This window comes from Propithecus coquereli, unplaced genomic scaffold (assembly GCF_000956105.1).
Source record: "Propithecus coquereli isolate 6110/MARCELLA unplaced genomic scaffold, Pcoq_1.0 Scaffold491, whole genome shotgun sequence".
In the NCBI taxonomy this organism is placed as follows: domain Eukaryota; kingdom Metazoa; phylum Chordata; class Mammalia; order Primates; family Indriidae; genus Propithecus; species Propithecus coquereli.
Genome location: NW_012150741.1, coordinates 407,915 through 433,315, shown reverse-complemented (window position 1 = coordinate 433,315; position 25,401 = coordinate 407,915). Strand labels below are relative to the sequence as shown.

Below are 25,401 nucleotides of genomic sequence, written 5' to 3'. Positions count from 1 at the left end.
AGGGCTTTGCCCACTTCCTCCTTCCCACCCCTGTGGTATCCTAGCTTCCTGTTCTTGATAGCAATCAACAGCGTGGCCCAGAGGCGGTGGCCCTCTTTCCAATCCCCCCGGGGCCCCAGCTGGTGTTGGGGGGTGAGGCAGGGGCCAGTCTTGGGTCACTGCCCACGAGCATGTCCGGGATACCCAGGCTCCTGCTCCCCTCCATCCTGGGCACCAGAGCCAAACACTTCCCCAGCTCTAAGCAGCCTCCTCCTCAGGGAAACCCACCCCCTCCCCAGAGGAGCTCAGGCCAGATGGAAGAGGGAGCCAGGATCAGCTGGCCATGGAGGGGCTCAGCAGAGCGCCAGTCCCTGTGCCCACTGCCAGGCGCAAGGGCAGCTCTGGGAGCCTCCTGAGCCCCAAAGGGGCATCCTTGCTCTTCGCCTCAACCCTCCTCCCCCATGGGCCAGCAGAAGGCCAGCCCCCTCCCACCACCCCCTCCGGGGTGCCTACCCCTGCGCCTATTGTACATCACTCTTTTTTGCTGTCATCGTCTGACAGCTGAATCAGGGAAGTGGGAGGAAGAAAGAAGACGCGGACCGTGTGTGTCGGGGGCCGGGCGGGGAAAGGAAGGGTGCTTGGAACGTTGCGAGGTAGAAGGAGAGGTGCGGGGAGCATGAACCGGCTGGGCCGCGGCCGAGCAGGGGCGGGGGGCAGCGGAGTCTTGGACTCAGGGGCCACTCCCCAGGCCCCAGGCATCCAGGCACCCCAGCAGGAAGAGGACATGGGAGGCCCCTGGTGTGAGGGCCAGAGACTGTCCACCATCTGTGAGTCTCCTGAGTAGATGTTCTGGGAGGAGGTCTAGAGGTGGCTGGGGACCCCGGGGAAGCCCCTCAGGCTCTCGCACAAGCTGTCTCCGCGATCTGCTCCCCGACTGGCTGGCCTGCGCTGGGGCCAGAGACAGCTGAGAGCAGGGGTGCGGCCCTGGGCTCTCCTTCCCCTGGTAGAGCATGGACTCTTGCCTCCTCTGCCCACCCCGAGTCTGCGTCACATCTGCCCTGGGAAGAGGCAGCCTCTACTTGGCCATGAATTCCCAAGGCTTGCAGCCGCAGGGGCTCCAGGGAGAGGACTCTGGAACAGAAGCAAAGAAGTGGAAATTAGTCTCTGGCCAACGTCCGGTTGAGCAAGGGAACCTGAGGTTGTCTGTGGGACATCATGGAGCTGGGGGTCAGCTGAGTGCTGCCCTGCAAGTGGGCAGAGACTGGACATGACAAGGACCCAGAGGAGAAACACGGCAGGAGAGAGGAGAGTTTGGAAGCTAGGGGAACCGGGTGGTCAGCGAAAGACCAGCCCCTCACCCACTCCCAGGGCACAGGGCCCGGAGGGGCACAGGCAGGAGGCATCCGACCCCTGGTGGCAGCAGCAGACACAGGAGGGCAGCATGCAGCTGGGGTGTGCGTGGGTGGCAGCGAGGAGGGGCGGAGGGAGGAAACTGGCTTCCTGAAGCCTTCTCAGCCCTCAAAGACAGACCGACAGACAGACAGACAGCTGGCAAGAGGCAGCCTGGGGGCCACACCTGCTTCAGTAAGTACCTGAAGGGGGGAGTGGGAGTCCCACGGCCCTGGGATGGTGTGAACTTCAGGGAAATGGGAGGGCATCTCCCAGGAGGGTGTGCGAGAGGGCAAGCTGGGTGCCCCAGTGCCTGGCTGCGGAATGGGTGCTGGCAGACCCGGTGTCCCTGAGGCCGGAAGGACAGGGAAGCCGCAGGGCGCTGCAAAGAGAGCAGAGCTACAGGGTCCCCGCCTGCTGCAGAAGAGTCGCCACCACCCGCACCTGCACCAGGCCCACTCTGTCCCCTCACCTCTTCCTGGGGGCTTGGCAACTCTGACACCCCCACCGCCCCAGCCACTGCGACCCTAGCTCTGGGAGATGGGGACCGCCCCCCAGAGGAGATGGTCCCACCACCTCCATGTCCCCTCTCGTGCCCCCTGTCGCCTCACCATGCACCATCGCTCAAGGGCTTGCTGAGGCCATTTCCTGTGACGGTTACAGAGGCGGGAGACAGGGGGATGGGCAGGAGGAGGAAGGAAACACCCCCAGGCTACCTCCCTGGACAGAGACCCCAGAAGCCAGCAATGAACTTGGGAGTGGCACTGCCAGCAGCTAGGAGAGGGCCCTGCTGGGGGCCAGCGGCCTGGCGCGTCAGGGTCCGCAGCCAGATCCAGCTCTGCTGGGCGCCGCCAATCCCTCCTTCGGGAGGAGGCCCACTGGCCAGCCCAGTGGTGGTTTCCATGAGCTTCCTTCTCTGGCGAAGACAAATTTTATATTTCCTCCCTCGCCTTTTCTCACTCGGACCCCAGCTCAGAGCCCCGTGCACTTTGGTCTCTTGCCTCTCTCCCTGCCCTCTTCCTCCTTCCTTCCTATCCTCACCCACAGTGTCTCCCCTGCATCTTGCCCTCTAACCCCAGGCTGCCCGCTTTCCTGGGTCCCACCAAAGACATCCTATCCTTCCCATAGCGGCAATGAGGCCACTTTGTGGGAACAGAAGACACCTCCAGTGAAAACAGAGCAGAAAGCCGGCCTGGCAGACAGGCCAGAGGTCAGCAGGGCAGGGCCTTGTCTTTCAGGCAGAGCTCATGGCTGAGTGAGCTTCCCCTGGGCCCAGCACCCCAGCCCAGCATGGTCCAGGCCTGCGGGGGGCGCTCCAGAGCACAGCCGCCAACCTTGTCTTTGGGGGCAGCCATGACCCAGCCTCCACCCGCCAAAGCGCCAGCCAAGAAGCACGTGCGGCTGCAGGAGAGGTGAGATCCTTCCCAGGGGAGGGGCCTTCCCAGCCCTGAGACCCCGTGCGGCTACTCCCTTCCCTCCACCTGCACCTCCGGCTCTGAGAGTTGAGCCCAGACAGCCCTCAGTTGTTGACTCCAATCTGGAAAGGAAACCAGTGGTGCTCATTTGCATGTCCTGTGCACGTCTGAGACACAGGGTTTCGTGTCAGCCCCGAGCCTGCTTCCTAAATCCCAGGCTGGATGGCGCAGTCCCGGGGCACAGCCAGCGCCCTTCGGTGCTGGAAGCAGGTCGGGCCCGGGGCCGGGAGTGGGAAGAGGTGGGCTGCTGGAAGGAGCAGTGGGGTTCAAAGCTGCCCTGTTCAGGCTGACAAAGGGAGAAGAGGAGACAGGAGGGGCCTGAACCCATGAGTTCACTGGGCCTTTGGGTCAAGGGAAAGACAAGGAATGGCCTCCTCAGATGTGCCTTGCAACAATGATACTTGTAAGAAAAGCAAACGTTATTGGTGCTCACTCGGCACCGGGTGGCTGTGCCCGCAGGCGGGGCTCCAATGTGGCTCTGATGCTGGACGTGCGGTCCCTGGGGGCCGTGGAGCCCATCTGCTCCGTGAACACACCCCGGGAGGTCACCCTGCACTTCCTGCGCACAGCTGGACACCCCCTCACCCGCTGGGCTCTGCAACACCAGCCACCCAGCCCCAAGCAGCTGGAGGAGGAATTCTTGGTAAGAACTCGGGGTCCCCTCGAAGTCGCTGTGCCCCTCTGTATCAGAAGCAGCCAGCTAGCCCCATTCTATCCTGGCACTATGGGCTCCTTAGAAAAGAGAACTTCAGAGCCCGGGGGAGGGGGCCGGCCCTGGGCTTTCCCTTGCGCCCCCTGCCCCATCCAGGCCCACACACTAATGCCAAGAAGGAACAGCCAGGGCCCACCTGTAGTAGGAACGGGCTCAAGGGGGAAAGAGGAGCCCGGGAAGGGGTATCACCTGTTCACTCATATCCTCCCCCACCAGAAGATCCCTTCAAACTTTGTCAGCCCCGAAGACCTGGATATCCCCGGCCACGCCTCCAAGGACCGATACAAGACCATCTTGCCAAGTAAGACCTGCAGCTGGGATTGAGGGAGGTGGGTATACTGTTCCTGGGGCTGGAGAACTTCAGAAGGCAGGATGCACGGCTGGCCGGGAAAGGACCACCTTACTTGGAGCACCTCCTTTCAGTGGAGAAATCCCATAGCATGCCCGGCAGGGGAGGAAGGAGCAGTAACCACAGCAACAACAACAACATTTGCAGATGCTCACTGTGGGCCAGGCCCGGCTTTAAATCCTTTATATTAACTAATGTCTCACAATGATCCCATGATGTTGATACTGCAATATTATTATGCCCATTTTATAAGTGAGCAAACTGAAGCGCAGACAAGTTGAATAACTTGTCCAAGGTCTCACAGCTAGTTGCACAGACCTTCTTCCTCATCTTCCTCCCCTATGGGGAATGCCCAGCAAAGGCTTGCGTGGAGGAGACAGCATCAGGAGGAAGGGCAATGAGACAGCCAGACAGAGGCCAGGCAGCAGCGGTGAGAGAGCAGTGACAGGTTGGGGCGGAAGACCCTGGGCTGGAAGGGGTTGGCCCTACAAGCTGACGGACCCAGGGCCAGCACCTGCCATTTCTGAGGTGGGCATGAGGCCTCCAGCCCTGGAGGCCCTTGGAGCCTCTCCCTCCCTCCTCGCTCCCAGCTGAGCAGCCTTACTGGGCTAACCCCGCTGGTGACTCCCAGCTGAGGTGACAGCCCAGCCGAGCACACTGGTCCTGCCTACTGCTGACCCTCTGGCCTGCCTCCGCCTGCGCGGGCAGAGCAGGGCTGTCAGCACACGCCCAGGCTGCGGGGAGGAGTGGCCCTCGCTCTCCGCCTTGTTCCAGTCAGTCCTGCAGCTGCCAGAGCGGGGAGAGGTCCTTCTGCCTGAGAGTCTGTGGGGTACCCTCTGTCCATACCAGGCTGGCACAGGGAGAGCGACCGTCTCCTCTCCTTTCCTCACAAGCCAACTTCTTCACCCCCAACTGGATTGGACTTGGAGAAATACCACCCTACCCCACCCCCAGAGCCCATAATGCCCAGTGCAGTCTGAGTCTAGTGCCACTTCACTGCTGCGAGATCTTAGGCAAGTCGCTCATCTGAGTCCCATATTCACTGTCAGAAAAAAATTCTTCCTCTACGACATCTCTTGTTCCATTCCCACTGGCACAATCCTATTCTAAACCCCTACTGCGCTCAAGGCTAGAGTACTATATCTCCCCATCGGTCTCTGCTGCTCCATTCCTTTGTCTCTCTAGTCCATCCTGCACACTACCACTCAGTTAACCTTCCCAGCTTATTGCTTTGGTCATGTCACTCTCCTGCTCAAAAACATTCTGTGGCTCCCTATTGTCTACACATAAAATAATTCAGTGGGTATCAGGCTCCCTGCTATACACAAGGTACTGTGATGAGCACAGGAACTCTCCTCTTTCTGACACTGTTGGAATCCACATTCCTTGGTCACCTTTTGACCTCTGACCTCTGCTGATGTTTACTTCCTAGATCCCCAGAGCCGCGTCTGTCTTGGTCGGGCACAGAGCCAGGAGGATGGAGACTACATCAATGCCAACTACATCCGAGTGAGCGGCCTGGCTGCAGTGGCAGCGTGGGGAAGGCCGTGGGTGGGGGCTGTGTGCGAAGGTGTCTGAAGGTGTCTTTCAGCCGCCGCTGGGGGTTCGGGTGCCTGGGTTTCCCTCCTCCTTGCTTCAGCTCACTGATGCCAGAGCCCTGTCAAGCTGGGCTGGACACTGGACAGTCCCCAAGACACCAACCTAGAAAACAGAGCAGCTCACAGTCGGTGGGGCTAAGATAGATCAATTGACAGATGCATAGATAGATAGATAAAGAAAAGAAAAGGGAAACAGAGCAGATGTTAAAAATATTTGAAGAGGCGGGGCGTGGTGGCGCGCGCCTGTAGTCCCAGCTACTGGGGAGGCTGAGGCGAGAGGATCTCGAGCCCAGGAGTTCTTGAGCCCAGGAGTTCAAGGTTACAGTGAGCTATGATTGTGCCACTGCACTCCAGCCTGGGTGACACAGCAAGACCCTGTCTCTAAAAACACTAAAATAAAATGAAAATAAAGATAATATATCTGAAGAGACCACCAAGCCTCCTTAACCTACCCTATCACCGCATCCATTTCAGCAGTCCAAACTTAGCAGGAAGTTAGTTAGCATTGCGGAGCCCAGTCTCTAGCTTCCTGAGGGTTAATCGCTCCTGAAATTTGCAGGGCCTATGCCAGCACTAATGGGACCTCCCTCCCCTCTCCCCTCCCCCCGCTTACCTTAACTTCGCCTCAAGCAGCCCCTCCTTTGTGGGGACGCCTGATTGATGTCAAGCTATAGGAAGCTCAAGGCAAAGTGGGCTCTCCACCCCAGCTGCGTAGAGGAAAAAGCAGCGCTCTCTAACAGCTCAAAGTGGGCAGAACAGCAGTCAGGGGCGCAGGGAAGCAGGGAAGCGCGAGCTTCCATTCTTCCATGTGCTGGCCCAGACCAGGTGAACGGGTCTGGATTTCACCCCGGTCTTGAGGAGCAGGCAGCTGAGGATCCCGGAGGGGAGAGAGACCGGTTATAGAGAGGGTGCTACATTTCGCTACTAAATGGATAAAAAACGCAAAAGTGAAACATCATTCTCAACAAATATTATACACTGTTTTGGTATTTTGTGCTAGAAGAAAGCAGCAGGAGAGGAAAGGAACAAACATTTATAGAGCACTTGCTAAATGCTAGACTCTCAATATATCTCGTTGAATTTAATCCACACTATGATACATTCCTACAAGATAGATATTATGCCCAATTTATAGATGAGAAAACTGAGGCTTACAGAAGCTAGAGAACTAGCTTACAGTGGCACAGCTAGGAAACGGCAGAACAGGGATCTGATCCTCACTCCAGAACCTGTATCCTTCCCACCATGTGGCTTCCGGATGAGTGTGTTCGTGCATATGTGTGTCTGCGTGTGTGTGTTCACTGGCTTCAGCCTGATCCCAGCACCTGCAGACTCTGGGGTCTCCCCAGAGCTCTAAGCTCACTGCTTCCCACCCTTCTCCTGTGCGTCCACCTCTCCAGGGCTATGACGGGCAGGAGAAGGTCTACATTGCAACCCAAGGCCCCATGCCCAACACTGTGTCGGACTTCTGGGAGATGGTGTGGCAAGAAAAAGTATCCGTCATTGTCATGCTCACTCAACTCCGAGAAGGCAAGGAGGTAGGAGGCAGAGCCGTAGTCCTTGGTGAACCTAGAAAGGGCTGTGTCCATGTTCACACAAACACACAGAGGCCGCCCTGAGAGCCAGTCCCAGCTCGCACCTCTCAGAAGGGTCCCTGAGATACACCCCAGGGAGGCCGTCCACGGCCAAAATGTGGGACAGGGTGAGCACTTTGTCTGCAGGTGTCAAGCTCAGGAGAGCCAGGCCCCAGCTGCTGCCCGCCAACAGTGGGGGTGCACAATGGGGAGGGCATACCACCCCCCTCTCTGCTGCCCTGGGCCCTGCTCCAGATGACAGACCCTCCCCCTTCTAACGCCCAGCTCCCTCCCTCCTAGAAATGTGTCCACTATTGGCCCACAGAAGAGGAAACCTATGGACCCTTCCAGCTCCGCGTCCAGGACCTGAAAGAGCATCCCGAATACACCGTGCGGCAGCTCACCATCCAGGTACTGGCCCCGGGCCCGGGCCCATCCACAGGGCAGCTGGGCCTCCCCAGCATCTCTGGAACTCTGGCCCAGTCTTCAATGGGAGCCAAGGGTTTAGGAAACCTTCTTAAATCCACCTCTAAAAGATCATTTTAAGCTATAGAAGAAAGAGAAACTTGAGTACTACCCCAAGGGAGCCTCTAGTCTACTAGGGCAGAGCCAGCAGAAACTGCAGTCCGTCCGTCTGTGCTGAATGGCCCAAGGGAGGAGAGGTGGGGTCCAGGAGGAGAGGTGGGGTCCAGGAGGAGAGGTGGGGTCCAGGAGTCGTGCCGAAGGAATGAGTGGTTGCAATAGATGCACAGTAACCCATGTCAAAGTGCTTTAAAAAATGCCTTCTGTGATTGTGTGGTGTTTTACATTTTTCAAAGCATTTCTCAATCAACTCATTCTCCTCCAAGCATCCTGGGAAGTAAACCAATAAGCTATCACTGTCCCCATTTTCTAGGTGAAGAAAATGAGGCCAAGGGCATTGCCCAAAGTCATGTGCTAGGGAGAGGCAGAGCTAGGACTTGAACTTGGGTCTTTCCCCTCTCCCAGGACAATGCTCCTTCCCAGCATTTTGGAGGGGGCAGTGGTGGAGTAGGATGATCAGGAAAAGCGCCAACCTTGCCTCCTTTGAGTCAGTGACGCCCCCACAGGAAAACTCCAGCCCGTGCCCTCCTCTGGCACCAAAGAGGAAGGTGGGCGGTGCCCCCCATCCCAGGCTGACTCTGATTCTCATGCTTGTCTCCGCCCCAGCACCAGGAGGAGTGCCGGTCCGTAAAGCACGTCCTTTTCTCGGCCTGGCCTGACCACCAGACTCCGGAATCAGCGGGCCCCCTGCTGCGCCTGGTGGCAGAGGTGGAGGAGAGCCCAGAGGCGCCTGCCCACGCCAGGCCCATCGTGGTCCACTGCAGGTGCGCGACCCCTCCCTCCACAGCACCCTGTGTGCTGTGCTCCCTCTCCCGCCCGCTGGGTCTCTCCTGGGAAGGGGTCTGAGCAGAACAGCATCGGGCAGGCCGAGTTCTTCCTTGGACAGGAATCTCAAGATCATTCCGCAAGTGCTCTTCTTACCTCCTTTGTGCAGGACCTGGACCTCTGAGCTGGACACTCAGGCACAATCCAGAGAGGGGGTGGAATGTCAGGAAGCTCCCAGTCTGCTGGGGGAGACATAATCATGATCCCTGCTGTTGGGGAACTCATGTATTCATTCAACAAACATTTACTGAAAGCCTGTTATTGTCAGGTACGGTGTCAGATGTGAAGGAAATGGCTGTGAACACAACAGTTTGGTTTCTTCCCTGACAGGTTCACAGCCTGATGGGAAAGACAGCAGATTAAACAATTAAATACAACATGACGTGATGAGCATTAGCATGGGGGGACTGTGGGGGAACATAGAACCAAGTCTCCTAACGCAGACTTTGGCTGGAGAAAGTGTCCAAGAGAAAGGACATCTAAGCCACCCTAAGACCTGAAAGGTGAATTAGCCAAGTGAGGAGGGAAGGGGTGAGGCGTTCCGGGCAGATGGAACAGCACATGCAAAGGCCCAGAGAAGAAGTTTTAAAATTGCTACATTGCTGGGAGCAGAGTTAGAGGCTGGGTCTGGAGGTCGCGTGTGGGATAATGATGAGAGATGAGTCTGGAAGGCAAATGAAGGCCAGATGAGGACGGACCCTGTAGGACTGGCTAAGACACTTAGATCTGCCATGTTGAAAGAATACTTTCGAGTGAAAAGCGGATCGGGGTGGAGTAGGGGGTGTTCAGGGGACCATGCGGGAGTGCATATCCTAAATGAAACAGGACGCAGAGGCAAAAGTACAGACAGAGGGGGCGCCCGAACCTACCCACAGGTGGCACTGGGACATAAATGCTAGGAGGTTATTGGTGGCTTCTGTTAGAAGAAGGGGAGGCCTGGGAGGGTTGTGAGATAAAGGAAGAGCAAGATAGGGCAGGGCAGAGAGAAGATGACCGTGGGAGGGAACAGAGGTGGGAAACGGGCTGAGCGTCGGCAACACGGGAGGTGGGTCCGGGCTGGGAAGGAAGTCATGGTTAGATAATGGGGGCTCAAGAGGTCGGCAAGTGCACAAGTTGGGGGCTGTCTGTTGGAAACCGCTGTAGACCACTGAGCAGAAGAAAGATCATCAGAATGTCCACAGGGACCGGAAGGTGGCCTGCAAGAGGCTTAGCGTGAGGCGCCAGTTATAACCTGCCTCCAGCAGGGACCCCCGAGGGGGCTGGAATCTGAAGCATTGCTACCTTCCTCCGTCCCGAGAGCCCTGTGCCCCAAGATAGAGCATGTTTAAGGCCGGGCGCAGTGGCTCACGCCTGTAATCCTAGCACTCTGGGAGGCCGAGGCAGGAGGATCGTTTGAGCTCAGGAGTTCGAGACCAGCCTGAGCAAGAGCGAGACCCCGTCTCTACTAAAAATAGAAAGAAATTACTTGGATAACTAAAAATCTGTATAGAAAAAATTAGCCGGGCATGGTGGTGCATGCCTGTAGTCCCAGCTACTCGGGAGGCTGAGGCAGGAGGATCGCTTGAGCCCAGGAGTTTGAGGCTGCTGTGAGCTAGGCTGATGCCACGGCACTCTAGCCCGGGCAACAGAGCGGGACCCTGTCTCAAAAAAAAAAAAGATAGAGCACGTTTAGGTCCCATTTCTTCCTCCATAGTTTGGGGCCTAGCTCCCATGTTCCCAGGTCTCCTGTGACCTCCCCGTCCCCTCCCTGGCTATATCCAGTGCAGGGATTGGCCGGACTGGATGCTTCATCGCCACGCGAATCGGCTGCCAACAGCTGAAGGCCCGAGGGGAAGTGGACATTCTGGGCATCGTGTGCCAGCTGCGGCTAGACAGGTGGGTCCATGGATGTAACAGGTGGCATCGATGCCTCTGGGCCTCAGAGCACTGCTAGGCACATCGCCACCACGCACTCACTCCTGGGAGAAAGGAAGGGACCCTTTTGATTAAAGAGCTGTTTATTTTGCAACTAACGCCCAGGAAAGAATCTCTATCTGAAATTTTGGCTTGGAGGCCTGGGATTGAGCATGTCACTCTATGGATCTACCCTGAGCCTTCAATTTGTTTTTTCCCCAAATTCCCTACGCAGACAAAAGTTGGCAATGGGCAACTTCTAGGCAGCCACAAGCAGTGCACAGAAGTTCACTGGGTTTGGAGACAGGACCCGGGTTCGAATTCTGACGTGTATCTCACTGAGCTGTCACTGTATTTCTCTGGGCCCCCAATTCCTTATCTAGAGAGAGATGACAGCTCCTACCCCACAGAACTGTTAGAAGCAATGAATTAACTTACATGAAAATGTTTTGGAAATGGGCATTACTATACAAATGTATAGAATCGTTATTTTTAAGATTATTGGAAAGAGGGAAATTGAGGCTCAGGGATGTTCCTGGCCCAACCCGAGAGATCAGAGTCTGGTTTTGCCCCAGGAGCTGAGGGCGTCAGGGAAGACCAAGCATCTGCCCGCGCACGCCCAGCCACCGGGCTCGGCCTTGAGTGAGGCGCAGAGGGCTTCCCTCGAAGGGGAGCGCTGAGGGGCAGCGAGGAGGAGTAGGGAGTAGAAAGGAGGAATATACGTGAAGAAGTTGGCGTGTGCTCGGAGAGAGTCAGCACTTTCCCAACAGGACTATGAGGATGTTTGCGCGAGCCATTCGGCAAGTACCCTGGGCCTCCTTCACTCGTCGTCTGTGTGTCTCTCCTTGCAGAGGCGGGATGATCCAGACCGCAGAGCAGTACCAGTTCCTACACCACACTCTGGCCCTGTACGCGGCCCAGCTGCCCGCCGAGCCCAGCCCCTGACCGCTGCCACCCTCCACCAGCCCAGGTGCCAGCCCCACCTCAGGCCTGGGAAGGTGGGTCTGGGGAAAGTGGGCTGTGTGATTGGGGCGACCCCCTGGGTGGGCACGGGGAAGGAGTGCCTCCCTGGGGGCGCTCGCAGTCACAGGAAGCTGCATCAGCAAGGACGAGGGGCCAGACTCCAGGTCTTCACCACTGGCCGCTCCTCTGCTTCCTCTAGTGGCCCCACATGGACCTTAGGGGGATCTCCCCCATGTCTCTCTGTACTTAAAGATGGCACTTACAACAGGCCAAGAAAGCAGCCCAGGTCTCCTGGTCTCCTCTAAGACGCTGTTTGTGGGCTTCAGTTTCCTCATCTACAGCATGGACATTAAGTGCTTTGCTGCCATAATGGAAAGCAATCAGAGAAGTTCCTAGGAGCCATTCCAGCTGTCTCCCTTCCTGGGACTGGCAAGAGGGTAATTCCAAGATCATCCTCCAACTGGGCCCAGCCCCAGCACAGGCCAGATGCAAGAGAGGGGAAAAGTCTGGTCCTGACCTCAGAGTCTCAACATCCTAGCAGTGACTCCCTGCTCCCCCACCACACATCTGTGAGGGCTGGACCCCCTCCGCTGTCAAAGAGAACGAGGACTGAGATTACCTTTGTTTCCACCCATGTGTCCTGAGAGCAGGCTACAGAGGCAACCAGGCCTGGCAGTTGAAATCTCTGCAAGAGGGAATGTGTGGGGACTATTCAGAGGCCGAGAGAGCTGCCCCTGACTCCGTAATTGCCAACCACTCACCCCAGCTTCTCTCCAGGGAGGCCCAGCATTCTCCGCTTTGCTTCCATGACCTTGAATGATACCCCGGGCATGCAGGAAGTACCGAAGAAAGAGGAGAGGAGGAGACAAAGAGCACAGTCTGATTTTAGATAACCAACCCCACCACCTCCCTTCATAGCCTGCATTTGCAGAGTACACCTGGAGAGCTCGGCTGTTTCCAAAAGCAGCCTGGGTGACAACCGCTTCGTGCAGACGTGGAGGATCAACTGAACTGGGACCCGTCACCATTTGCCACAGAGACCTAACCCCCCTCATTCGTCAACAAAATTTCCAGGGGACCCCAGATCTATCTCAGGGTTGAACTCTAACCCCAGGATTCATCCTCCTCGAATCCGAGAGGGGGCTGCCATTCTGAGATGGGGGTAGGGCGAGGCATCATTTCGCCTGGCACCCCACCCCTGAGATCTGCCTTGGCTGACGCCAGCTCTCTGTGGAAAGCCCCAAGGAGCTGAATCCTGGACAGCAGCTGAAGAACATGCAGTGCTAAAGCTGAGGGTGGCTGTCTTCTGCTCGGCCTTACTGAGGAGCTCCTCCTTCTTCACAGCCCTGGGGATGGACTCACCTGCCCCTCCACCTTCCGTAGGGCCTGTGAGCGGCACCACCGTCTGTGCCCGTGCGGCGAGGTGGAGGGCTCCAAGTGCCTGATCCTGCCCTGAGCTCAGCCCCCGTCTGGAGGGGAGCCACTGCATAGCTCCGCAGGCTCCCCTCCCTGGCAGTGTCACCCCAACCCTGTTTCTGGGCTCAGAGGGGACAAGTTCCGCACAAGTAACCAAGTGGCAAAATAAAGGCTTCTTGGATGACTGATTCATTCCTTCTCTCCATCTTCCTCTCAGGCCTCTGAGGCCTCTTGGTAGCAATAGAAAGTAAAAACTCCATAGACAAGGAACGGGCTGCAAATCTTCACCTCTGGGATACGCACTTTTCTAGAACTTCCAGGGACATCAATCAAAGTGAAACTGAAGTCAATTTAGGAAGTGAGACAGAGGTATACTGTCACAGTCCACTCAGGCCTCTATAACAAAATACAGTACCATAAACTGGGGGGGGCTTATAAACAACAGAAATGGATGGCTCACAGTTCTGGAGGCTGAGAAGTCCAAGATCAAGGCCCCTGCAGATCCACTGTCTGGTTAGGGCCTGCTTTCTGCCTCAGACGCAGAGAGTCTTGTCTCTGTCCTTACATGGTAGAAGGAGTATAAGCTAGAGTTTTGTTTTGTTTTTCTTTCTCTCTCTCTCTCCCCCTCCCCTCTATATCTAAGGCCACTAATCCCACTCATGAAGGCTTGGCCCTCATGACCTAATCACCTCCTAATACCATCACCTTGGAGATTAGGATTTCAGCACATGAATTTGGGGTGGACACAAACATTCAGATCGTAGCATGTACCTTAGAAACTAAAGAGGGACTTATATAAAGGACACAGACTAGAAAGGTGGTGCTTAATAAACCAGAATATTCTGCTAGTCCAGGACCTGTGATTCCTCCACTTTGGATACTGTTTGATTATTTGGGGTTATTTAAGTCTTGGATAGATTTGACAGGAGTGGTTGATATTGATAGTTTATTCACCTTTGACTAAAACATTAGACTCGAAGTATGAGCACACTTGAAAACCAATCCTAAGGAGCATCCGACACAGGCGGGGGACTGCCCTGAAGCCTGGGACCAGCGGGGTACAGCCAGCTGGGGTGACCAGCCCCTGCAAGGGATGGGGGAAAGAGCAGGGTGCAGGGCATCCCCGCAGGCCCTACGCCGCCCGCCATCGGTTCTCCTCTTGAAGAAAACTTTGCTTTTTACCACAAACGGGGCCAGAAACGTTCTTCACCAGACATCCCCCAGCAGGGTCTTACGTGTTTCAGTACCATGGCGAGGCTGGTGAGAACCGGCACCAAGTTCAAGCATCCATCTCACTTTGGGCCGGGGCTTCCTAAGCAGGTGGTCCAGGTAAATTGTGGTTAACTAAACCAGACGAAGTATTAAAAGACCCCATACGGTTGTTACTCTCTGCTGGGCACCTTTTGAGGGGATGGGGCTCTGTACCCAAGGGTGCTCAGAGGCGGGGGTTCAGGGAACAAAAGGCCTCCGTTTGCCTTCCCTTCATAGAGTTCTCATCTCCGTGTCCTGGAAAGTGGGTGACCCACCCTTCTTCACCTGGAAATGTTCCTGCTTAACCGGGGCCGCACCCACCTCGAGCCCACCACCCTTTAACAAACGGGGTGCCAGTCAGGGCGAGGCAGCCGGGGACGAGGGGAAAAATAAATTAGACCCTATTCCCCTAGCGCCCCTCGACGCCAGCTGTCAGTCAGCCCCTCGCCCTGGAGCCCGCGGGTTCCCCGCCCACCGCACCCGCGGGCGCCGACCCGGGCCCCGGCCCGCGCGGGGGAGGAGCGCGCGCGGGTGCGAGCAGGACACGGCCCGGCCGCGCCGGAGGGCGGCGGCGGCGGCGCCGGCGGAGGAGGAGGAGGAGGAGGAGGAGGAGGGCGCTGAAGCCACACCCATCGGCGAGCGGATCGGGGGCAGAGTCGTCGGCCGCTGCTCTCCAGCCTCCGCCCGCACCGAGCAGCGGGACCCGGGCCGCACCGGGGAGGGGCCGCTCCGGGCCGCAACGCGAGGGCAGCGAGGGGCGGCGGGGACCCGGCACCGGGCGGGGCCGGCGGCAGCGACCATGATCGCTTTGTTCAACAAGCTGCTGGACTGGTTCAAGGCCCTGTTCTGGAAGGAGGAGATGGAGCTCACGCTGGTCGGGCTGCAGTACTCCGGCAAGACCACCTTCGTCAACGTGATCGCGGTACGGGGGCGCCGGGAGCGGGGCCGCGGGGCCGGCCTGTCTCCGCCCGCGCCGCGCCCTCGTGAGCCGGGGTCGCCGCCTGGCATGGCCGGGCACGGCCGGGCACGGCCGGGCGCCGGGCGGGGGAGGAGCCGGCCCTGGGCGCTTGGGGCCTAGTGCGGCCCGTGGGGGACCCGGGTGGCGCGCCACCCGCTCTCCCGCCCGGGCCGGGGTGGCACGGCCGGGGGCGAGGGAAAGGGTTCAAGGAGACGGGGCTGGTGCCCCGGGGCCGGCGGCCCGGAGGGGGTCTTGAGGCGGGAGGGATCCTCTGCAGGCCCCCTCTGGGCCCCGCGCAAGGGGCATGACGGGGCGAAAGTGCCCGGGCCTTCCCGCCCCGCGTGTGGAGGGTCACGGGACGGGGTGGCTGAGCGGCGTGGGGAGGGGGCCTGGGCTAACCCAGCCCCACCCTGAGGGCTTAACCCCTTCTTGCCGGAAGAGGAAGCCCCGGCCCTGCTGAGGAAGGGGAGGTATCCCCTGGGGGCGGAGGAGTCCGCTGAGGTCCTTGGCTGAAGCCCAGACTCCTCCTCCCTGCGCCTCTCCGCGACCTGCGGTGTCGAGCCGGGGGTCGGGGAGGATGGCATCATGCAGGGAGTCTGGAGTCCCCGCCTGGCTCAGAAGTTGCCGGAGGAGGCGCTTCCGACCAGAGAGTTGTAAGGGGCAGCGCCGCCGGGGACGCGGGTGCGAGTGGCTCTCAGGTCTGCGGGCAGTCCGGCCCGAGGTGGGGGATTATAAGAGTCTTTCAGTGCCAGGGAGTGGCGGGGAAGGAGTTAAAATCTCTCTCTCGCAAAAAAAAAGGGAAGATGCGCTCCCTGGGTGTGAGCTGAGGCTGCAGTAATGGCTGCGGCCTGCCTTTCAGGGCCGGGCGGGACCAGGCTTGTGGTTCCAGGCAGCTTGGAACAGGGGCTGGGGTTGTCCAGGGACCTGAGAACTGTGAATTGACCAGGTACTGACCCAAAATGCTGTTGAGGTAGGTCAGCAAAGGAATGTGGCCAGCCAGCTTCATACCTCCACCTGCCTGTGTTGCCCAACCTGGCAGAAGACGGGCCTCCTGGACGGGTCTCAGCATCCCAGAAGGGAGTGTTCCAGGCAGGGAATGTCACTGACACCGGGCCTGAGGCACAAGGGGAGAGGGAAGGCTGAAGGGGTTGGTGCCTGTGGTCACATGATTGGGCACTGGCTTCGTTTCAGAAGCATGCTCTGCAAATGACCTCTGCCCCTTCCTCGACCCAAAGTCTCCTGGCTCCTCGTCTGACAGGGAAGGATGTTCGGGCTGATGCTGGGATTCTTGGCACAATGTTTTTCTCAGCTAACATCCGCCCCTGGGCTCCTATCTGCCCCTAGGGCCAGAGACCCACTGATTAGACTTGCCATTGACTTGGGCTCTTGGGCTCCCAGAGCAGCAGCAACACCTGGACTCCTCTGGCTCCGCAGGCCGGGGGGCTTGGCTTCCAGGCATGTAGGTCTGGGAACTGTCTCTGGGGTAAGACCAGAAGGAGAAACAAGTTGCTGGGGTTTGGCCTAGGCGTCACTTCCTGTCCCGAGGGAAGGTCTCCTCATGGAATATTACTAAAGCTATACCCCTGCACAGGGATCCACAGGTACCCAGGTGGATTCTGTCTCCAGATCTAGAGGCCAACCTTTGAAGGAGGGCCCCCTCCAGACAGCGTCGTGTCCAGAGAGTTGGAGGCTGTGGCAGGTCAGAAACAACCCAAGAGCCCCCAATTCCACTGCCAGGGTCAAGAGTTTCTGTGGTATACAGGGAACTTTCCCCCTCCCCGGCCCATGTGTTGCCCTTTTTGATAATAAATTTGCCACTTCAGCTGGTACATCCTAAAAGAGCAGGCTAAGTTTCCTATTTAAAAGAGGCTTCCCAAGGAAAACCACCCCTTGTGAGCTGCCCTTGGAATTCCAGGGTCCGGGTAACTCCAGTGTTTTCAGATCGTCCAGGGCTGCCACACTGGCATTCCTGCCCACCCCGTGTATAATCACAGCTGAGCGTCTTCCAGAAAGAAGTGAAGAGTCAGAACCCCGGGCTCTGTTCCCGTGCCTACCACTGAATTTCTGAATTACCTTTGCCTGTGCATTTGGTCTCCGTTTGTCTCAGATCTTTGCTCGTTGGGTTTTTTACTCACTCTATGAGGTCTGGCTGTAAATAGAAATTGAGTTTAGTGTGTCTAGCTGCTCAGCAGGGTAATGCAAGCTAGAAAGAAATTACATAGAGACTTTACAATGCTTTTAAGAACCTAAAACTGATCCTGTTGAGTTCTGAAAAAGTCGCGATGCTAGAAAAGTGGGAGATGTTCAGCCCTAGGGGGAAGAAGAGGGTCGTTTTCAAATATTTAAAAGTTTAAAAGACTGCCCTATGGAAGAACTAGGGTCAGGGTACCCAACGGGACTTAGGAACAAGAGGTGGAAGTTACAGGAAGATGGATTTTGACTCATTATAAAGAACTTTCTGGTAGTTGGAGCAGCCCCAAGAGGGAATGGGGCAGGGGGCATTCAAGTCTGAGATGAGAGGGTCCGACGTGAGGACTTAAGGTTACTTCCAACCGTAAGTGAGGAGTCTGTGGGTCAGGGAGGCACTAGCAGGGAAATTAAGTCATAGCCTGATTCCGTGTCAGTCCCATGCACAGCTGAACGGGAGCTGTGGGTGCTGGGGAGCCTGGCTCCGGGAAGCTTCTCCTAGCATCCCCCTTTGCCGCGGTCACGTTCTGCCAGGTTAGGCTTCTCTTTTATTTGGGAGCCTGTGGATCTTCTCGTTGCCAAAGAGCCATGGTGGTTCCCACGCTGCATCAAAACCGGTTCCTAGCACTATTCTCCCTTCTCCCCCATTTTCCAGTAAGAAACCTGAAGCCCAGAGAGGTTAAAGTGTCTTGTCCAAGCTCCCCCAGCCCCACAATGAGCGATAAACAAGAACCGAGCTCCCTTCCTCAGACTCAGTGTTCTTAATCTGCACGTATAGGGGCAAAGTGGACTCGAGTCCAGTGGGTGGCAGCCCCCCAGCACCCCAGCACACTGCGGGGGTTTGGGCAATTGTACTGCACTTGGCCCTCCCCACTTAGCTAGGGAGAAGCAGTCCGCCTTGAGGTCGCTGCCTCTTCCTCAGTCATTCCTAACTTTGGGGGGCTCTTGGACCTTGGTGATCTCTGAGAAAAGTTATAGACCCTCTCCCCAGAAAAGTGCACATACAGACAAAACTTTGCACACACAGATTGTGTGCTATTCCAGGGGACTCAGGAGAGCTCTGAAGCCTAGCTGTGGAGCCCAGGTTAGGAACTCTACTCTACCTGCTCCTTGGCATCAGTCGTGGGTACTCAGTTCTCACATCATCCTAGGGCCCCGCTGAGTGGGCGATGCCTGCAGATGAAAGGGAATCCATGCACTGCCCTCAGGTGGGACCTGGGGGTCTTCATTTGGACTTGCAGGTGCTGAATAAAAGCCAGTCATCTCCTACACCTTGGCTAATGGTCAGAGCCCATGACCTCTCTGTGTGGCCCAAAGCAAATTATTCCTGCCACCTGGCAGGAGAAAAGGGTGTGGGAAATGAGCGAGGGCTGTCACACTCAGATTCAAGGTTAAGTGAGCCGCTTCTCCTTTAGCCTGCTTCTGGGGTGAGCACAGGTGTCCTGTGTGTGAATATGGAGGTAACCTGGGAGAGAGTTGGGACCGGCCTTATTTGAAGCCTGTGACTAGTTCAGAACAATCCAGAGATCTTACAGAAAATTTAGAGGGGAGAAGCGAGAATTATTAGATTTTGAAAATGGGTTTTGGGAAATGGAATTCCAGTAGACTCTCCAGTATTCAGCAAACATTTACTAATGCTGTTACTATAAACCTGGTTCCTCCCTCCGGGAAGCTTTTGGTCTAGGGCAGAGACACGTGAGTAAACAGATAACACAGAGTGTGGATTATCCTTCTTAACAAATGGAGTAGAGTACAAATAAACCAGAAACTGTGGATAGGCCAGAAATTGCCTGGCATCCATTGCATTTTGGGCAGTGGCCTATTTACTTTGCCCCGAAAAGTTTGACTTGAATATTTACTACTAGTTTGAAAATATGTCTGCTTTCCTTGAGATCTCCTTGCCTGTTAATTAGACCATGACCTGTCAGGGGTCTTTTCCTGGGAGGTAATTTCTTCTTCCTCTCCCCTGGAGACTAAATCCAGGAAAGGGCGTCAGTTACAACAGAGAGATGTAGCTTAGACCTCCCAGCCTAGGTTGAGAGACTGAGATTGCCTGGTGAAGATGGGCAGATCCAGATAGGAGGGGACACCGAGGCCGGTTATGGCCTGTCCTTGCCTGAAAGCAAGGGGCATTCACGAGACGCCCCTGCGATGCCCACATGGAAGTCCGAGGTGCTCTGGCCCGACCTCTGTGTCGTTCTCGCAGCCGCGTGGCCCGTGGCTGGGGAGGGGGCGCGGATTTGGGTCCTGTCGATTTTTGCAGCTTTTCCCATCCCGAGTCTTCTCTCCAGTCAGGACAGTTCAACGAGGACATGATCCCCACCGTGGGTTTCAACATGCGCAAAATCACCAAAGGGAATGTGACCATCAAGGTGAGGGGCAGGAGGCTGAAACTCAAGGCCCAGGCGAGGGCATGCAGGGGAGTGCGTGTGCGTGCATGCGTGTGTGTGCATGCGTGTTTGTGTGCGCGTGTGTGTGTGTGTGTGTGTGTGTGTGTGTTGGGGAGGGCAGCCGCTGAAGCCCCTATGAGCTAAAGGAGAGCGGGGGCTTGGGTCCCCTTGCTGGGGAGCTGGGAAAAGAGAGCAAGAAGACTCCTGAGGGAGTCGGAGGGGTCTGGGGAGAGAGGGGAGAACTGGAGAGACCAGCGGGGAGGCCAGGGGGGTAGGGCGGGGTAGGAGGGGCACTGGGGAGCCAAGATGGGTTTTGGTTGCCTGCCTGCTACTGAGGCCATCTCACACTCTTCCTTCTCAGCTCTGGGACATTGGGGGACAGCCGCGTTTCCGCAGCATGTGGGAGCGCTACTGCCGAGGGGTGAGCGCCATCGTGTAAGTACAGGGGCACAGCCAAGGCCCTTCAGCCTTACCTGGCTTCCCCCAGCCCCGCTGCCTGCAAGGACTGCCGAGGCACAGGCTTGGATTAGACATAATCCTCCATGCACGGCACAGTGTACATGCATGGCCTGCCTTCATTTCGCATGTTGCTTGTTTCTTATTGGATAGATGCTCCAGACACCCACTGCCCACTTTAAGGACCAGAGCATTGGCCAACCAGATGTACCTGTGCGTTCCTCCTCATTGTCTCCCTGCCTCCCCCCACCCATACTTACCACTGTCTTGAATTTTGTATGATTTATATGATTTATTTCCCTTGTGGGGTATTTGTTTGTTTGTTTGTTTGAGACAGGGTCTTGCTCTATTGCCCAGCAAGAGTGCAGTGGCATCACCATAGCTCACTGCAACCTCAAACTCCTGGGCTCAAGCGATCCTCCTGCCTCAGCCTCCCGAGTAGCTGGGACTACAGGCTCACACCACCATGCCCGGTTAATGTTTGTAGAGATGGGATCTCACTATGTTGCTCAGGCTGGTCTGGAACTCCTGACCTCAAGTGATCCTCCCACCTGGGCCTCCCAAAGTGCTAGGATTACAGGAATTTGAGGCCAGCCTGGGCAACATAGACCATGTTTTAAATTAAATAAAATAATTTTTAAAAATTAAAAAATTTTATTCCCTACATATATGTATATGCCCAAACAGTAGATTGTTTCATTTTCCCAAAAGAAGAAACAATAGACTATGGTACCTGATTAAAAAGAAAATTTTCTGGGGTTTCCTTTGCTTTTTTCACTCTAACCTTATCTAGTCTTTCCATGAAAACATAAGTGGGTCACTTTGGGAGGGATTTATAGCTAATCCCATAAGGCCCAAACTTTGCCACGGGAATCCTGGCTTCCCCAGAGTAGGACTTTGGAGGACAGGAGAACGGCAGGCCCCAAGAGTCCCTGTAGCTTTTTACTCCCGTGGATTCAGAAAACATCCACTGAGCATCTGCTTAGAGCCAGGCTGGGCAGCCCCTGAGTTCCAGGTGACCAGCGTGCTGTTTTCTCCTTCTCTTCCTTCCTGCCTCTCAGTCTGTGGGGTCAACGTGCTTGTCCCCACCCTGCCTTTTTCCCCAGGTACATGGTGGATGCTGCCGACCAGGAGAAGATTGAGGCCTCCAAGAATGAGCTCCACAATCTCCTGGACAAACCTCAGCTGCAGGGCATCCCGGTCAGCAGACCTAATGGGGCGGGGCAGGGGGCTCACCTCGGAGTCACTGGGGGCTGGTGACAGCGAGACATTGTGGAGGAGGGGAGAGGAAATGGGGGACCCAGGAGGCCAGCTCACTCCCCAGACCACCTGGACACAGCTGCCTGAGACCTCATCCTCGCCCTGCCTTCTCCGTAGGTCTTAGTCCTGGGCAACAAGCGAGACCTCCCGGGAGCACTGGATGAGAAGGAGCTGATTGAGAAAATGTGAGTTGGGTGGCTCTGATAGTTCCTGCTCCCCCAATTCCCCAGCCGCCAGACCTGCAGGCGGGGCCCGTTGCTGTTCTGAGCATTTGCCACACGGTGGCAGCAGAACCCACCTTTCCCGGAGCCTCACCCTCGCCACTGTAGCCCTTGAGTGGGAAAGACTCTGGCCTCCCCTAGCACCCCTGACCTCCCCTGGCCCCAGGCCCCCCGGCAGTCCTAGCCTCAGCAGAGTCTACTCTGGTTCCCCCCAGGAATCTGTCTGCCATCCAGGACCGAGAGATCTGCTGCTACTCCATCTCCTGCAAAGAAAAAGACAACATTGGTGCGTGGGTTTGGGGAAGGGCGGGGAGGGAGACATTTCTGGGTGTTCTGGTGGCTCTCAAGGGTTCTCATTCCACCCTGCCCTTTAAGCCCAAAGCTCCGTGGTCCTTGCGGAGAACAGGCAGCAGGAGGCCCAGACTCGGAGCACTCTCCCAGCTCTGCCTCAGACGGCTGCGTGATCTTGGGCAAATCTCTGGGCCTCACTTCTCGCCTCCGAAGTCACAGGGCTGGACCAGGCCATCCTCAGGCCCCTCTGGCTTGGGCACGCCGTGGCTGTCTCTCCCCGACCACCCGTTCAGGCTGTGTGGAGCTTGACAGCCCGGACTTGCGACGCCCTGGGGCTAGGTGCCCGGCTGCCCCGTGGGAGGCCCTGGCTCACTGCCCGGCGGCTCCTCTGCTGCCCCCGCGCCCCGCCCATGAGGGCCTTGTAACCTTCTCACTTGTCCCCCTCAGACATCACCCTACAGTGGCTTATTCAACACTCAAAGTCACGGAGAAGCTGAGACTACGGCCCTTCTCCCTCGGACCAGGGACCGTCATCATCGAAGCCCGAAGCCAAGCTCCCCGCCCACCCCCGTCGTCCCCCCTAGGCCCACCCCCCTCACTTAGTGTTGGGGGCCCCTCTGGGATCCCAGAGTCCCATTCTGCTGAGGTTTGAACTCCTGTTTTTATTGTAAAATAAACTGCCCCTCATTCTGGTCCCCTAACTTCTCACTGTCCCCCTGCCATGGTCCCTTCACCCAGCCCTGCCCCCCTCCTCCCCTCCCAACACCCCGGCCCGCAGCCCCTGCCCTCCGCTCCTGTACTTCCAACACTCTGTTATTGTCCTGTGTGTACAGTATATATATGTATATATATTTTAATTTTTTAATTTAAGCAAAGACTAAAATCAACCATTTGATGCTGCAGGGGCCATTCAGGATCTGGGAGGGGGCAGCCTGGAGAGAAGGGAAGAGGCGCCGGCTGGTGTAGGGCGAGTTCAGATCAGGAAGGGTGGAGGCTGGCACCTGGGGCAGGTACCAGCCTGGGCACTGGTGGCCACCCCTGTCCTGCGTGTGTCTCCACCTCCCAGTCTGGCGTGTCCCTGCTGTGCTCGAATGCCACAGGCTGGAAGCAGCCTCTGGAGGTGCCTCTTCTCTGCTCCCAGCCGTGGTAGGGCCGCCGGGCATCACCAGGTGCCAGAGACCACCAGGCCGTGGGGCAGGCAGCAGCGTCCACGCCGCCCCAGCACCCCCTCCTGCCTGTTCCCGGCTCCTGGCTCCGGCCCCTCCCCGGGGCCCCCACCTCCATGGCCCACCTCATTTTCTGTTCTCATTTTACAGAGTTGCACAAGGAGAGAACTCAGCTTGGGGGGTTGGTTCTTTGGGTTTTGTTTGTTTATTTGTTTAATTTAATGATTTGTAAAGTGATGTTCCTCTTCCTTTTTTACACTTTTCAGCTCATATTTAACCTCTGTTTGGAAAATGATTCTTGTAACTGTACATTTTTTTGCCTCCTAATAACAACAACAAAAATAAATGACCAATTTTGTGTTGGGGGGGTGTATGGCACCGGTTCTTTTCCCGCAGGTGGCATGGAGTGAGCGGGTGAGGGGCAGGCCCACAGGCACCAGCACACCCCCGCACACGGGGCACAAACGAGCCACAGAGAGCCACGCCCACAGAGAGTGGGGCACGTGCTCACTCGGGGACACAATGGCGCTGCACAGAACAGTCTCCCACACGTGTGTGCGTCTGGGCTCGCGCTGCCTCCTCCTCCTGCTCTGTTCGGACTCTCACATGGTCCAGCTTTGAGCGGGCAGCTGCCAGGGGGAGCTATGAGGGGCTTGGGTGGTAGTGGCAGAAGGGCGGGGGCTGGGTGCTGGTTTGTGCTGCGACTGGGTGTCCCTCGTAACCAGTTCAGTCCCCAGCCGCTCCCTCTCCCAGGCCCAGGACCTCCCTGCAGCCAGGGTGGGCCAGAACCAGCACTGGGCCCCCACCCTAGTCCCTACCCTGGGGCCTGTTAATTGTCCTAGTGGCGTCCTCTCCTGCTGCCTCTCTGTTGGTGGCAGTGCCACTGGCTTCCCGGGAGGAGCCCTGCCCTCCATTGGAGCCAGGCCTCCCTCTGCACTGCCCACAGCTGCTGCCGGGGAGCCTCCTGGGCCTGCTGCTCGCATGGAGGCATCTTGACCCAGTTTTGCTATAAGCCCCGCCTTTGCTGCGCCGCCGCCCCTTCACCCTGCAAAGTGGAGCAGGCCCCTGCGGAACATCGTCCCTTCCCAGGCCTCCCACCGCGGGGCAAAGGAGCTTTTCCCCTCAGTTCTGGGAAGAGCCCTTGACCTCCCTGTCCTGGGCCCCCCAGCCCCTGCCCTTTGTGGGTGCCCAGGGCTTCCTCCTGGAGGCACTTTCTAGTCTTTGGAGCGGTGGGTGGAGAGGAACACCCTACCTGGAGAGGCAGCTCCCCGTAGCCAGAGTTTGAGGAAAGATTGGGGATGGAATTCCGCAACCAGAGCTAAATGATGCTAGGGCGCCTTCCAGCTCCTAAGGATCAGGAGACGTGCTCCGCTGGTTAAGGTTGAAGGTGGCCCAGGCTCTGTCCCCTGCCTTCTCCTGGCTGCAAAGGTGGCTGGGTCTGCCCCTGGCCTGGGAGCCAGAGGGGAGAGGACAGTCATTCATCTGGGGCTGTTTTTCTCAAGCTCTGTCATCCTCCAGTGAGGGCTGAGGTTTGAGGTGAGTGGGAGTTAGCGGGCGACCAGTAAGCACCAGCATCCCACCATCGTGCCCGCACACAGCAGGGGCCGGATATGACTGAAAGAACTTGTTAAGCTATTTCAGGAGGCTGAGACAGTTGGATTGCTTGAGCCCAGGAGTTCAGCCTGGGCAACATAGCAAGACCCCAACTCAAAAAAAAAACTTTTAAAAGTTGACCGGGGAACAGTGAATATATGTAAATCATCACGTTTGGGGCCCTTTCATGCCAAGACCTGGAAGAGTTTAAGGATACCCTGGCCAAGCCTGCCCCACAGCACTGGAGAATTGAATTCCCAGAGGAGAGGAAGGAAGGAAGAAAAAGTGCCAAGCACCATGCCAGACACTTTATGTATCTCGTCTCACTAAATGACCACAGTCCTCTGTGAGGGAGGGACTGTTCCCATTTTGCAGATGAGGAAGCTGAGACTGCGAGCGAGGCTAAGTGATGTATTCGGATAAACGATGGAAGGGTGATTTCCTAAGCGGGTGGGAGATGCAGTGGATGGCAGGCCCCTCACCCCCGCCAACCTGGCATTTGGATCTGTAGGCTGGTCCCCCCAAGTCTGCTCTGGGCGTGTCCGTGTCCCCTCAGCATCCCAGCTCGAGTTCACCGCCGCCATGTGCCACCCTCCCCCTACCCCAGGCCTGGGACCCCTGAGCAACAAACCCCACATTGTTTCCCCAGCTGGCCCAGGCTGGAGGGACAGAGGCTCTTTCCCAAGGCCGCTGGCCTGCTGGCCGATTCTGCAAGCCACTCACGTTGGCAGGCCTGGAGGCGGCGGTGGCAGGGCCTTGGATTCACTGCCAACCCCCGCTCGCCTCTGGCCAACCAGCGGGAGGGAAAGGCAGAGGGTGCCCCCCAAACAGGATGCTGAGGTGCCCCCTCCCCTGCCCACAGCCTTCCATCCT

At 57.1% G+C, this 25,401-nt stretch overlaps 2 protein-coding genes across 3 annotated transcripts; both read left to right on the top strand.

Annotated features, from left to right (window-relative positions):
• The first annotated feature begins 638 nt into the window (after window positions 1–638).
• Window positions 639–11,625, top strand: PTPN7 (protein tyrosine phosphatase, non-receptor type 7). Its single transcript, XM_012655905.1, has 10 exons — window positions 639–806; window positions 2,611–2,780; window positions 3,303–3,486; window positions 3,772–3,856; window positions 5,337–5,413; window positions 6,903–7,040; window positions 7,377–7,487; window positions 8,265–8,422; window positions 10,245–10,358; window positions 11,228–11,625. The coding sequence occupies exons 2-10, from the start codon at window positions 2,659–2,661 to the stop codon at window positions 11,319–11,321; spliced, it is 1,083 nt and encodes a 360-aa protein (XP_012511359.1). The 5' UTR covers window positions 639–806; window positions 2,611–2,658; the 3' UTR covers window positions 11,322–11,625.
• Window positions 11,626–14,643: 3,018 nt separating this feature from the next.
• On the top strand, window positions 14,644–23,300 carry ARL8A (ADP-ribosylation factor-like 8A). Of its 2 annotated transcripts, XM_012655957.1 has the most exons (8): window positions 14,667–14,928; window positions 16,556–16,663; window positions 19,443–19,523; window positions 19,903–19,976; window positions 21,104–21,197; window positions 21,375–21,442; window positions 21,694–21,764; window positions 22,217–22,386. In XM_012655957.1, the coding sequence occupies exons 1-8, from the start codon at window positions 14,806–14,808 to the stop codon at window positions 22,264–22,266; spliced, it is 669 nt and encodes a 222-aa protein (XP_012511411.1). In that variant the 5' UTR covers window positions 14,667–14,805; the 3' UTR covers window positions 22,267–22,386. The 2 variants fall into 2 exon arrangements, with proteins under 2 accessions (XP_012511412.1, XP_012511411.1); XM_012655958.1 differs by lacking the exon at window positions 16,556–16,663 and having other exon boundaries at window positions 14,644–14,928; window positions 22,217–23,300.
• The last annotated feature ends 2,101 nt before the right edge of the window (window positions 23,301–25,401 follow it).

What these genes read in the sequence shown, in the direction of transcription:
- PTPN7 (XM_012655905.1), top strand. Translation starts at nt 2,659, where the DNA reads ATGGTCCAGGCCTGCGGGGGGCGCTCCAGAGCACAGCCGCCAACCTTG. An exon ending in AGCTGGAGGAGGAATTCTTG is followed by an intron (nt 3,487 to 3,771) that starts GTAAGAACTCGG and finishes CTCCCCCACCAG; the next exon opens with AAGATCCCTTCAAACTTTGT. An exon ending in TGCGGCAGCTCACCATCCAG is followed by an intron (nt 7,488 to 8,264) that starts GTACTGGCCCCG and finishes TCTCCGCCCCAG; the next exon opens with CACCAGGAGGAGTGCCGGTC.
- ARL8A (XM_012655957.1), top strand. Translation starts at nt 14,806, where the DNA reads ATGATCGCTTTGTTCAACAAGCTGCTGGACTGGTTCAAGGCCCTGTTC. An exon ending in CTCAGCTGCAGGGCATCCCG is followed by an intron (nt 21,198 to 21,374) that starts GTCAGCAGACCT and finishes CCTTCTCCGTAG; the next exon opens with GTCTTAGTCCTGGGCAACAA. An exon ending in AAGGAGCTGATTGAGAAAAT is followed by an intron (nt 21,443 to 21,693) that starts GTGAGTTGGGTG and finishes GGTTCCCCCCAG; the next exon opens with GAATCTGTCTGCCATCCAGG.